The sequence below is a fragment of the Carassius gibelio genome, chromosome A1 (assembly GCF_023724105.1).
Source record: "Carassius gibelio isolate Cgi1373 ecotype wild population from Czech Republic chromosome A1, carGib1.2-hapl.c, whole genome shotgun sequence".
NCBI lineage: Eukaryota > Metazoa > Chordata > Actinopteri > Cypriniformes > Cyprinidae > Carassius > Carassius gibelio.
This window is the reverse complement of record NC_068371.1, coordinates 29,776,437-29,789,392: the sequence shown is the minus strand read 5'-3', so window position 1 is coordinate 29,789,392 and position 12,956 is coordinate 29,776,437. Positions and strand designations below refer to the sequence as shown.

General features: G+C 37.6%; 2 protein-coding genes across 3 annotated transcripts; one reads left to right on the top strand and one right to left on the bottom strand.

Annotated features, from left to right (window-relative positions):
* The first annotated feature begins 2,200 nt into the window (after positions 1-2,200).
* Positions 2,201-5,461, top strand: LOC128018122 (CD209 antigen-like protein C). The gene is made up of 4 exons (XM_052603494.1): positions 2,201-2,363; positions 4,182-4,570; positions 4,639-4,742; positions 5,034-5,461. Exons 1-4 carry the CDS (start codon positions 2,255-2,257, stop codon positions 5,179-5,181), a joined length of 750 nt encoding a protein of 249 aa, XP_052459454.1. The 5' UTR covers positions 2,201-2,254; the 3' UTR covers positions 5,182-5,461.
* A 5,219-nt stretch (positions 5,462-10,680) lies between these two features.
* LOC128018097 (uncharacterized) lies at positions 10,681-12,519 on the bottom strand. 2 transcript variants are annotated; one of them, XM_052603479.1, is made up of 8 exons: positions 12,136-12,519; positions 11,894-11,964; positions 11,644-11,823; positions 11,409-11,467; positions 11,259-11,330; positions 11,123-11,185; positions 10,894-11,040; positions 10,681-10,746 (listed from the first exon to the last, which is right to left on the bottom strand). In XM_052603479.1, exons 1-8 carry the CDS (start codon positions 12,351-12,353, stop codon positions 10,732-10,734), a joined length of 825 nt encoding a protein of 274 aa, XP_052459439.1. In that variant the 5' UTR covers positions 12,354-12,519; the 3' UTR covers positions 10,681-10,731. The 2 variants fall into 2 exon arrangements, with proteins under 2 accessions (XP_052459439.1, XP_052459435.1); XM_052603475.1 differs by having other exon boundaries at positions 10,681-11,040.
* Positions 12,520-12,956: the final 437 nt, after the last annotated feature.

Genomic DNA, 12,956 nt, shown 5'->3' with positions numbered 1-12,956 from the left:
AAGCACCTATGATCAAAAACATTCTTTAAAAAAAAAGCACTTTCATTTAGACACACAGACATCAAGAATCAGCCTGAGAACCTCAACAATGGTGACCATCAAAAAGCATGTTGCACTGCATTCTGGGTGCCACCAATCAAAACTCATTTTATGGCTCCCATCATGCTTTGCGGCATGAATAAATTATGAGCAACAATTCTATAGTAGCTTGTTTTGTGATTCTTACCAGTGTTGTAGTCGAGACCAGCTCATTCGAGTCCAAGTCCAGATCGAGTCCAGAGAGGGTCGAGTCCGAGTCAAGACCGAGTTCAGAAAGGGTCGAGTCCGAGTCAAGACCGAGTTCAGAAAGGGTCGAGTCCGAGTCAAGACCGAGACCAGAGAGATTGGGTCTCAGACAAGACCTATAGAAATCTTCAAGAGTATGTAAAATGTTAGGTGGAAACAATAAAGGGTAAAAGGGCCACATAGTATGTGGTGTAAAGTTAATTTTATTAGTATTATGAATTGTTACTTGTCAATATTAAGTGCTCATTTTCACAACCCTTTATAGCGTGATGATATTAGTTATTAGTTGTGCATGCATTTACATTGCATTTTGTGTTCATTTAAAACTTATTTTAAAATCATTAAAAATGTTCTTTTGTGATACTGTACTTGTATAGAAATGTTTCACTAAAAGCTGTTTTCCACAGACATTCATTGCAGCCCACTTTGTTATTGTTCATTGACTTGAAGGGGTTGATGTCCTATTTGCAAAGTTTACAGTAGTAATAGTATGTAGTATGTAGACATTTCCATTTTATTTATTCTAATTTTATCTACTTAAAAAAAAAATAGTTTTCTATCAAAATGTTCTTGTGTGATAACAATGTTCTTGTGTGGAAGTGTTTGTGGTAAAAGCTGTTTTGCACAGAAATTCATTGCAGCCGGCTTTGTTTTTTATGTTTATTTGTGAGTAGGTATTGTATGAATAACATAAGTCAACGTAGTTTTACACACACACACACACACACACACACACACACACACACACTTTGTACTAAAGGTAAATCAAAATAATGATGTCACTGTCTAAGCAGAGGGATTTGTGCAACCCTATGGAATATAGTCGACACATGAGAAATGAGGTAATAATCAATATTTCAGAATAATTCAAACTCAGATATTGGTGTGTGATATCTGAGCTTTAATTATTTGACTACAAATCTCACCTCATAATACCTCCCAGTGATTATTTCCAGGATAAACTGAGATGCTCCCAAGCTGGCTTCTTAAAACTGACTAAATATTTAAAAAGAGCCAAAAGAGCCATTCTTTTGAACGGCTCTTTGAAAGGAACGGATCGCGAAGATATTCTATGTAGATAGATAGATTGATTGATAGATAGAGAGATAGATAGATAGATAGTATTTAATAATTAATGATCTACTTAAAATGCCTCACATACCAAAACAAGCGGTTAGCGTGATTTCAAAGGACATTTATACCCTCTCTGATTGGATTATTACATTATATTAACCAATATAATCTATTAGAGCGTGTTGTATTGTTATTGGACATACTGTAACTATGCCTGTGATCATTAAAAAAAACGTGTTCTTTATCCCCGCGAGGAATACGCGGAAGTAAGCGCAATTCCTTTGAAACTATCCACTGCGCATGCGCAAAGCAAGCAGGACGGCACCGTGGGAAATAGTTAGACCTACTACAACAAATAAAGAACAATTGAGAAAACGTAAATTTGATCCATTATTTCGCTTTGGTTTCCTTGTTTATTATATTTCCCGTTTCGAGCTGAAAGCAATGAAACAAACGTCAGTTTTTAATATTTGGTTCATACAGAAAAACAGAAAAACTAAATATTGATTCGTTATTTCGTTTTTTGGTTTTCCAGATTAAATGGAATAATTGAATGATCGGATGATACACGGACCCAGATGTTCTTCACTAATATAGAATCATCATTTAATTAGTCCCTTAATTATCTCATTAACTTTAACTCTTTGAGGACTTGGGATATGACTTGAAGACGTGTTTGTGACTTGAAAGTCCCACCTCTGCATGAGGTTGAATGTACAAAACAAAGTAGCATGGCTCTGCCAAGAGGTTTTAAATGTGACTGAAAGATTTTATGTCAAAGACCATTGCGAAATGAAACCACTTCCGCTGTAGACTTAACACTTTTGAAGATGCTAATAAATGTTTCAAAGACAACACCTCATCTGTGAAGACGTACTGTCCGATACAGTGGATAATGGATTTAGAGGCTATTTATGAAAATGTTGAACACAGAGATATTGGGAGCACAACTGGAGCTCAAACTCAGAGTCACGGCCGGGATGAAAGAAAAGATCTCAAGCACAGTAAGAAGAAAAATACTTGAAAGTAAAAATGGTTTTGAAGATGGTGTTGTTAATATTGTCATTATGTGGAAATGAGAACCGTCACATACAAATATTTATAAGAGTGAAATATCAATGTTTCCATTTTACTTTTAAATTTCTATTTACTTTTTCAAAATGTTATTGTTTGCATATTTTATAATATATTTACAAAAACATACCAAAACAATAGTAGATTACCTACAGAGGTTTATTTGAAAAGTAATTTCTAATAAAATGAATAGTGATCAGTTATCAGTAGTGATGGCAAGTTGAAGCCTCATGAAGCTTTAAGCTTTAAGTGGTTCACAAAAGGGTTATTTTCTGGAAACGTCATTTGCTCACAATACCACCTGGTGGCCAACGAGTGTAAAATAAGCAGATATATTACAGACAGAGGTGTAAAGTACAGGGGTCAGAAAGTAAAAGTCGTGCCATATTTTTGTTCCACTCATGAACTCAAAGTTAGTGATAAACACCTGTTGTAAACACCTGTTGTTATTGGGAATTACACAGGATCGGATGTTTTATTGTTTAAAATGATGCCACCATCATGGAGATCAGTGTTTGCTTTAGTTGGGCGCTTGACCCTTTCAATTATTGAAAGTGATTTGCTTTTAAACAATTGCAGTTGTGTCACAGTAAGTATTAACACATTGCTGAATTTAAAGCTTGAACTTGCAAATTAAACTGCTCTTTTGTGTAAAACATTTAAATGAACCTCATGAGGGTGTCTCTCTTTGGTTTGTTACATGAGGTTCAGCTATTACTGAACTACAACAAAATTCCTATTAAACAAATATTATTGTAATGTGTAAATATTGGGGGGGGGGGGGAATTGTACATGTTCAGGATTTTAGACATGAGCACTTATCATATGATCCTCAACAGTGGTGACAAGAATTATTCATGCTACAGTGCATGATGGGAGTTTTTTTTTTTTTTTTTTTTTTTTTACTGTGGTGTTACCCAGCATGCACTTCAGCTTGAAGCGTGTTGTTGGTTGTCACCATTGTTGAGATTCATATGCTGGGTCATGATGTCTTTGCGTTTTATTAGGACAAGGTTTCAAAAATGTATATCCATTACATAGATTAGATTTCAAATTAATTCATTATAATCCACAAGGTAGGTTATTTGAAAACTGAACATATGTTAAATGAAATAAAGTTATTTTGGAAAAAAACAGGCTGATGCCTAATAATTACTTCATCATGTAAAGCCAGCTAATAACAGTTTTCTGCACTGCACTGATTTACAACAGCACATGTACTTTTACAGAAAAATATCTAACACAGAGAAGCCAAAGGTCAAGAGCCCAACTGAAGCAAACACTGATCTCCATGATGGTGGCATCAGTTTAACCAATCATCAACATCTGATCCTCTGTAACGCACAATAACAGCAGGTGTTCATCACTAATGCACAATCATCATTTAATTAGTCTCTTAATTAGCTAATTGACTTTAACTATTTGATGACTTGGGATTTTACTTGAGACTAGTGTGTGACTTGAAAGGAATGACTTGGCTCCTCCTCTGATGAAATCAGCTGCTGAGTTCATGGGTGGAACAAAAATATGGCAGGACTTTTACTTTCTGACCCCTGGACTTTACACCTCTGTCTGTAATATATCTGCTTGTTTCACACTCGTTGGCCACCAGGTGGTATTGTGAGCAAATGAAGTTTACAGAAATTAACCCTTTTGTGAATCACTTGGCTGAAAAGCTTAAAGCTTCATGAGGCTTCATCTTCCCATCACTAGTTAACAGATATCTGTGTTTTGTTCGTGTTTGTCAGGAGGAAGTAGATATTTGGGGTTGATCTCAGTGGGTCTCGGGCTCATTTGTGTTCTTCTGCTGGTCTTCATCATACTGCTGTACATCACCATCACAGCAGAGAGAGACATGATAAAGAGTTACAAGAACACCGTTGAAGAGTTCAATCAAACCATCAACAGCTTACAGGACAATCACACTGATCTAACACAGAAGAACCTGGAGCTGGAGACCAAAGTTAAAGATCTCACTGCTGAGAAAAACCAGCTACAGAGAGATTTTGACTCTTTGAATAAGAAGGATCCAGTTTATTTCTTCATGTCCACTGAGTCGAAGAACTGGTCTGACAGCAGACAGTACTGCAGGGATCGTGGAGCTGATCTGGTCATTATCAACACTGAAGAGAAGCAGGTGAGTTTGTGTGAGAGTCTGTTAATGAATGAGAGCAATCACACTTATTCCTGTTGTTCTTCACACAGAGGTTCATATCTTCATTAGTCAGTGAAAGAGTGTGGATTGGTTTGTCTGACTCAGAGAACGAGGGCGTCATGAAATGGGTGGATAATTCACCACTGAAACAAGGGTAAGTGCTAAAAATCACTGTGTATTATTTTAGTTCGGTCTTTATGATTACCATTATAAAATCACAACCTTCAGATTAAATCAGAAGACAAAACATCCACAAACAACGCAACTACAACCAAAGACGTTTTACTGTAAATTCTATAAAGAAAACTCTGCTTATCTCTTCTATTTTATGCTTCTACTCCATCTTCTACTTTAATTTAATCTTGAAACATGCTAATAAACTGAGTATTTTTTATTCATTAATTTGTGCTTCTGAAAATCTGAACATTTGATACATTTTGTTCAGGTTTTGGCTCAAAGGTGAGCCAAACAACGCTTACAATGAGGACTGTATTGAACTGAATTATAATAGAAAGAAGACGGGATGGTCACCACTGAACAGCTGGAATGATGATTCATGCTCTGCGAAGAAAAGGGGGATTTGTGAGAAATAGGATCCATCACATCCTGTGGTTTTGCATTTATTATCTAATGTAATCATTCTCATTGTGAACACATGAGTTCTGATTAAGCTTCCTGCCTTTAAAAAAAAAGTAGATCTTAAATTTGTTTTTGTTTTTACTTATTGCTATAATAATCTTTATTTCTCACGGTGTGAATTCGGGTAATCTGGGACACAAAACCTCTGTGTTCATGTTTTGCTCCATCACATCAAACTCTATCAATATGATCTTAGTTCAGCTGTTATCATGATCTCATTTGTTGATCTGAAGAGTTGAGGAGACAATCACAGTAAACTACAGAAATCTAAAGAGTTCAGATTACTCTTATTCACTTTCTTATTCTGATATTGAGTGTCTGTAATTGCTTTTTCTTTGAATAAATTTGCCAGTTACCATAGTAAACTGCATTGTTATTTTTATTTGAGATTTAATTAATTCACACATCACACATAATTAAAACACATCACAGCCACCGGAAACACCAGAGACACAGCCCATCTCACCAGACACATTATCCCTCTCTCCAGCATCTCCACTTCTGTGCTTCTCACAGAAAATGGAGGAATTGGTGTATGTTGGGACTAAACTCTCTCACTCATTTGCTGCTAGCCCGCAGATATCAACTAAAAAACGGCGGGCCCCCCAACCACCAAAGCCTGTGGGCCCTGTTCCTATGAGAGCTCTCTGACCGCTGCCACAACGCCAGGGCCCAAACCCTCTATATGCTGAAGGTGAACCAAAAACAACTGATAGCAGCTCTCAGTGATATGTGTCAGGTCCCCGCTATAATAGCAGCAACATTCACAAATGCTTACAGACCAAGCGGGAACCCAGTGTGCCTGTAGCTTTCTCTATTTCAGTTTTATCACGTGATAGAAAGTCTAAGGCCATCTCAAGCCGAAGGGCAAACTCATCTAATCTGCGGCCTATTATGCATCAAACTAAGATTGATGTAAAGACACCAAGCACTGCCATCAAGTTAGCACTTTTAAACATTCGCTCACTAAAAAATAAATAACTTCTAATCAATGACTTTATAACCACAAACAATCTGGTTTTTATGTTTCTAAATGAAACATGGCTAGAAGACTGCTGCAGTGCAACAATCCTAAATGAAGCAGCCCCTCCTAACTTCACTTACATGAGTGTTTGCAGGACTGTTAGGAGAGGTGGGGGTGTAGCTGCTCTATTTAAAGATGTCTATCAATGCAAGCAAGTGTCATTTGGTCAGTACTTGTCTTTTGAATATCTAGGGATTGTGCAGAAAAGTGCTCCATGCATTCTGTTTATTATTACTTACAGGCCTCCACAATACTCTCCAGCCTTTGTTGAAGAGGTCACAGAAATGTTATCAATGATTTCCTCAGAGTTTGACTGTTTTGCAATAGCAGGGGATTTTAATATTCACATAGATAATGCAGAAAACAAAACTACAAAAGAAATGATAACGGTTCTAAACACTTTTGACTTGATTCAGCATGTGCATGGACCCACACACAAAGGTGGACACACTCTGGATCTAATCATCAGTAGGGCTCTAAACATTTCATCCATTGTTATTAAGGACATAGCACTATCTGATCACTTCTGTATTTTCTTTGATATATTGATCTCTGCTACCACTGAATCTAGATCTGTCTCTGTCAGAAGGAGATGCATAAACGAGAACACAAGTGTACTATTTACGGAGGCTATATCTTTAACACCAAGCATTTCTGCAGACTCTGTTGATATTCTCCTTGATTCCTTCAACTCAAAAGTTAAGAATGTTATTGATGATATTGCTCCAATTATAGTCAGTAAGAAAACAAACAGAGAGAAATCAGTTTGGAGAAGATCAACAGCAGTTCAGACTATGAAAAGACAATGCAGAAAAGCCGAGCGGATGTGGAGGAAGACGAAACTTGAAATTCACTATTGCATCTATAAAGAGAGCCTTCATGCTTTTAATGTGAAACTAGCCACAGCTCAAACCTTATAAACAGTAACTTAAATAACACTCGTAATCTTTTTGTCACTGTTGAGAGACTGACAAACCCCCCAAGTCAGATTCCCAGTGATATGCTATCAGACAGCAAATGCAATGAGTTTGCTTCTTTCTTTCCTGAGAAGATCAAAAATATCAGGAAAGCGATTAGCACATCCTCAAGTAATGCAGAGGTCAGACAGATTCGGCCAAAATATCAAAAAGATACTACCGTAAAACTTCAAATAATAGCCCGGGCTTCTATTTACCCAAATCACCGAACTGCACCGGCTTGTATTTGAGACAGGCGTCTATAAGAGACAGGCCTTTAATTTAGCGTTGAGATGTTCAAGCATGACAGTAGGAGGTTACCACATTATATTACGTTTTATATATAATTAATTTCAATGTGTTTAACAAATCATTTAAATGTAAGAAATGTATTTGGCTATTGCCAGCTTAAAACAATAATCCTAAAAAAACAAAACTATGTGACCGCGATGGGCAGAACAATACAAGTTAACTTACCCCTTAACGTATGTGTTTAACAAATAATTTAGTGTAAGAAATGTCTTAGATTATTGGCAGCATAAAAAAACGAAACGATGTGACAGCAATGGGCAGAACAATATTACCTCTAAAATCCATCGAGCATATGAACTTCTTGCCCAAAACATATCAATAAGAAAGAATGAAAGTTAGGCTAACCTGTAAAACAACTGCAATCATGTGATAGAAAAATACTCTATTCATCACTATCATCATCCCTGCGATCCTCAATTACAAGTTCATTGGTGAATTCCTCATCCACGTCGCTCTCCTCCACTTCTCCCTCTCCAGCCTCCGCTAACTCTGCCTACCTTGCTTGCACTAAACACAGCTCTCGCCCAGATGCGCACGGCTCTCCCTCTTTGAAACAATGGATAAGGTGATCCTCACTTCCATCAGAAGCTACTGTCAGGCCACATACCTAGGATAACACCCCGAAGTTAATGAAATATATTATCTCCTCTTTCTCCCTCGAACACACACACGCGCGCAAGCATACCTTAAAGGAATTTTTCAGCCGCTCCGTATCCAGCTCTCTTTGGATCAACCGAGAAATGTCGCTGCTTATCCTGAATTTTGTTCGGCAAATTTGAAAACTGTCAGCTTAAAATGTCAAATCATACTTATTTATTTTTGTCTCTATGGAGGTATTGAGAGAATTAAGAAAAGCTGAAGACTAAAAGAAAGTTTGTTAACCTCTTTATTATGTTGCCATAGTGAGTCGTTCATGAACTGTTGTTGTGTCTGTCACGTGAAATCTAATCAAAACATAGAACAGACGATCTGATGGGTTTGAGAAGATCAAATACAACCCACTACTAAAAAAAAACAGACCAGGTCTCTATTTGAGACCGGCCTTTATTTACCCAAACCTGTCGTCACACCAGGCGTTTAAAAGAGACAGGCGTCTATTTGGGACTCGGCTATTATTTGAAGTTTTACGGTATGCCTATTTTTTAAACAATTGATAGCAAAATTCTGGAAGACACTAAAATCGTCAACATGTTGTCTTGACACACTTCCCACATCTTTTTTCAAAAGTGTGCTTGACTGCTTAAAAGCAGATCTCTTAGATGTGGTGAATGCCTCACTTCTTTCTGGGACATTTCCAAACTCCCTAAAAACTGCAGTTTTTAAGCCCCTCCTGAAAAAGACCAATCTTGATAACACAATTTTGAGCAATTTTAGACCAATATCTAATCTTCCTTTTTTAGGCAAAATTATAGAAAAGGTCGTTTTTAATCAGCTGAACAAATAATTAAACTCAAATGGATACCTAAATAATTTTCAATCTGGTTTCCAACCGCTTCAAAGCACAGAGACAGCACTCATTAGGATAATAAATGATATTCGCTTAAATTGTGACTCAGGCAAAATATCGGTGCTGGTATTGCTAGATCTTAGTGCTGCATTTGACACTGTCGATCATAACATACTACTAGAGAGACTGGAAAACTGGGTCTGGCTTTCTGGGATGGTACTCAAATGGTTCAGGTCATACTTATGTAAGTGGTAGGACATTAGGACCCAGTAGATACCACCTCGAAGCGCGGCATTACTCAGCCAGCTATTTAGGGTGACGTAGTCACAGAGCGATAAGCTAAGCTGGCATTCCAACATAGTGTGTCGGTACAGCGTAGGGAATGAAAGCACCAGGGGGGTATTCCAAAAAGCAGGTTATGTGACATACCTGGGTATGTTTAAGGGTAAATTCGTGGATAACCTCAACGTTCGGTTCCAAAAACAGAGGTAACTTTCTGGGTATGTATGTAACCATAGCAACTGACTCTCTGAAGATAACCTGCTCGAGAGCAGGTTATGTTTCAGTGTAACTTCGTTTCAGAAGGTTGGTGAGCATGGCGTGCCCTTTTGACGAGGATCCTGTGGACGTAGAAGCACAAATTATACGAGGTTTTTTTCATCGGGAGAGGGTTATAAGACCGCGTATTGATGTGTTTGCATACCCTAATGAATATTTAAAAGAGCGTTATCGTTTTTCAAAAGATTCATTAGTTTATTTAACACGTCTTTTAAAACCGCATATCGCAAATGTGACAAACCGCGGCTCTGCGCTTAACACAGAAAACATTCTGTGCATAGCACTTAGGTTTTTTGCGTCTGGCCATTTTTTGTACAGTGTGGGCAATTCAGAGCATGTGGGAAAGGCAACTGTGTGTAGAGCTGTTCGTACAGTGTGTCTGGCACTTAAACAGTTGTTACCCACGTTTGTACAGTTCCCTGGCAATAAACCTTTGCTTGTTATTAAAGACGAATTCCACAGAGTGGCAGATTTGTCCTTTGTAGTAAAATATATTACGCATATTTAATATTTAGTCATATTATTAATATCTATACATGTATTCATTATGCACACACTTCATACTTCCATAACTTTCTGTTTCAGGGTTTCCAAATGTAATTGGGTGCATTGATGGCACTCACATTCCTATTAAAGCTCCATCAATAAATGAGGGAGACTATGTTAATAGGAAATCTATTCATAGTATCAATGTAACCACTTAATTTTTTCCCCTTCTTAAAATCAAAGTCATTACTTTTTCCACTAACTATAGGTAATATTTGAGGCAACCCAAATCATCACCAATGTCGAGGCAAAATGGCCAGGGTCTGTGCATGATGCCAGAATTTTCCGCGAGTCATCAGTCTGCCCTATTTAATGACACCCTACCCTGAACCTGAGCCTGGACCACAGACACGGTTTAACCTGGCTCACAGCCGAACACAGGCCAAGGTGGAGATGACTATAGGGATCCTCAAATCTCGGTTTCAGTGTCTGCATGGGCTCCGGGTTAGTCCAGAGAGGGCATGCAACATTATTGTGGCTTGTGTTGTGCTTCACAATATTGCCACTATAAGAGGAGAGAGCCACCCTCCTTGTATTGAGGAAGATGGCCCAGAGGAACACCAACAGATTTTAGAGGCAAACAGAGATGGAAGACTTTTGAGAGACAGGATTTGTCAAAATTACTTTTATTAGTTTTTTTTGCACTGGTCTGCCAGGCAGTTTATTTCTTCATTTCCTGAAAAACAATAAAAGTAAGATTCATTAAAATGTTTTTTTATATATATTGCTTTACACATACATACAGATAGATAGAGACAGACACAGACGGACAGACAGACCACTTTTAACATGCAACAGATTAATATTCAGACCAAGTTCTCACCTTAAGGCGATTCTCAAGTAATTCTATTTCAAGTGCTGCTTTTTTAATGAGGAGCCTTTTCTCTTCCATTTGAAGCTGTATAAGGTCCATGTCGCTTTTTCTTATTTGTTTTTGAAGATGGACCTTATACAGCTCCTTTGCTGGCAACTAAGGTGGAAAAATGTAATGAATGAGATTGTTTGCTCAGACAATAAAATTCAAATATGGACACATGTACACAAATTCTTACCCTGCTTAGATTGTGTGCTGAGGCTGAAGGACCCTCATCTGTGGGCAAATCCCTAGGTATGTACTATGAAAGGACAATGACAGTTTGTTACTCTAATGCAAAAAGGGGCCATACATCATAATGGTATGCATCATACCTCAGTGGATCTACCAGCATTGTCCACTTCTGTCACAGCAGATGTGGTCTCTTCATCGTCATCATCTTCATTCTACAAGACAAATATTCAAGTATACATTATTTGGCAAAAAAAAAAAAAACTAAAAGTACCTGACAACAAATCACTTACAACTGTGAAAGACTGTGTTCTTTCTGGAGAGTCCAATAATACACTCTGTCCATCAGTATCTATAAGAAAACACAACCCGTTAAACTCCCAATATTATCAAAGAAAATAATACATCATATGCAGTTAAATAAAATAAGCCTACATAAAAATTAATCTGGTTCAAAAAGCCTTAAAGTGACAGAGATAGTAATTTATCAGGACAAAAAATGAAAACAAATCATAGAGGTAAACTTACATTTCACCCTTTTTTCACCATCACTTGTGGTGCATAGTATGTGTGATGAACTGTCCCCTGGAATGCCAGCAACCACTGGTCGCCCTTTATTAAGGGACAGAGCCAGCTCCTCAGATGGGGTGAGGGGAGGTGGTGGTGGCCCCCCGCCAGTTAGACGGGCTTCAGTCTTCTTTCTGTTAGCTGCTTGACAGAATGAATATACTAAATCCTGTTATAATAATAGTTCAGTAATTGTGTAATCAAATATTACCTTTTTGCAGAATGTTTTTGTGTTTCATTTTGACTTGGCTTAAAGTTCTTGTGGCTCCAGAAGGATTACACCTTATTAAATAAGAAATATACATTATTTCAAGCTAAAGAAATAAATGGCAGGAAAAGTAAATGCTTTCATAGTGATTTAACATATTCAAAAGGATGTATAAGTCATACTTCCTTATTTTCCATTTCAATAAAACAGGAGCCAATACCAAATTTGTAATTTAATACACTCACGCATTTACTCTGTCCGTTATTTTTTGCCAAGCCAACTCTCTTGCTTTAGCCGATGCAGCTGTATTGCTTCTTTTTAATATTATTGGCTTAAACTCCTCATAAGCATGCATTAAAACTTCCAACACCGCCTCTGTGAAATACGCCGCTCTCTTTTTTTCGCTTTGAGTTTCCATGGTGACTCGTGAAATCGGCGATCCATTGAAAATGTCTTTATACATGCACCGTGCACGCGCATTAACTCTGGGTAACCAGTCAGAGGTTGATTAAACTAACTCTCCTCAGGTGTTTTGGAACCGACATACTCATGGTATGCCTGTTTGGGGTAAATCAACCCAGAGGTTATAGTTTATCAAATGGTAAGTTAACCAAGCTTTCTGGAATACCCCCCAGGATTGATGGTTTAAACCAGTGCTGTTGTCGTTGCTTGGGGCTGGAGATTGGCCAGTGGACAAAACAGTTGTTCTGGGCAAACTGTTGCAGTAACATCGTGAGATTGTGGTGAAGACGCATTGTGCAAACATTTGTTTGCTATTCAGGACGTGTGTCCAGTCACTGTTTTTCCTATTTAGTTTTAGCTATATAAACTGCCTACTATATTTTATACTAGTGTTTGCTGAATGCCCTAGAGGCATGTGAAGAGAGGGGAGAGATATCGGATTGTGTGTTTTACACTGTATGTTTGTTTTTGTTTTGTTTTGGGGTTTTTTTACTCTCTCTGATAACTTGTGTATACAATGTGAGGTTCTCTAATTGAAATACTAGGGTGATTGTGTAGTTTTCCAAAGAGACAAAACGCCTGTAGTGGTGTGTGTGTGAAGTGA

Bases quoted from the DNA above. Each gene is read 5' to 3' on its own strand.
- LOC128018122 (XM_052603494.1), top strand. From the start codon at position 2,255: ATGGATTTAGAGGCTATTTATGAAAATGTTGAACACAGAGATATTGGG. The intron at 4,571-4,638 runs GTGAGTTTGTGT...TTCTTCACACAG, and splicing joins TCAACACTGAAGAGAAGCAG to AGGTTCATATCTTCATTAGT. The intron at 4,743-5,033 runs GTAAGTGCTAAA...CATTTTGTTCAG, and splicing joins AATTCACCACTGAAACAAGG to GTTTTGGCTCAAAGGTGAGC.
- LOC128018097 (XM_052603475.1), bottom strand. From the start codon at position 12,353: ATGTATAAAGACATTTTCAATGGATCGCCGATTTCACGAGTCACCATG. The intron at 11,824-11,893 runs GTAATATTTGAT...TCTGTCAAGCAG, and splicing joins CAAAAACATTCTGCAAAAAG to CTAACAGAAAGAAGACTGAA. The intron at 11,041-11,122 runs GTAAGAATTTGT...TTTCCACCTTAG, and splicing joins CAGCACACAATCTAAGCAGG to TTGCCAGCAAAGGAGCTGTA.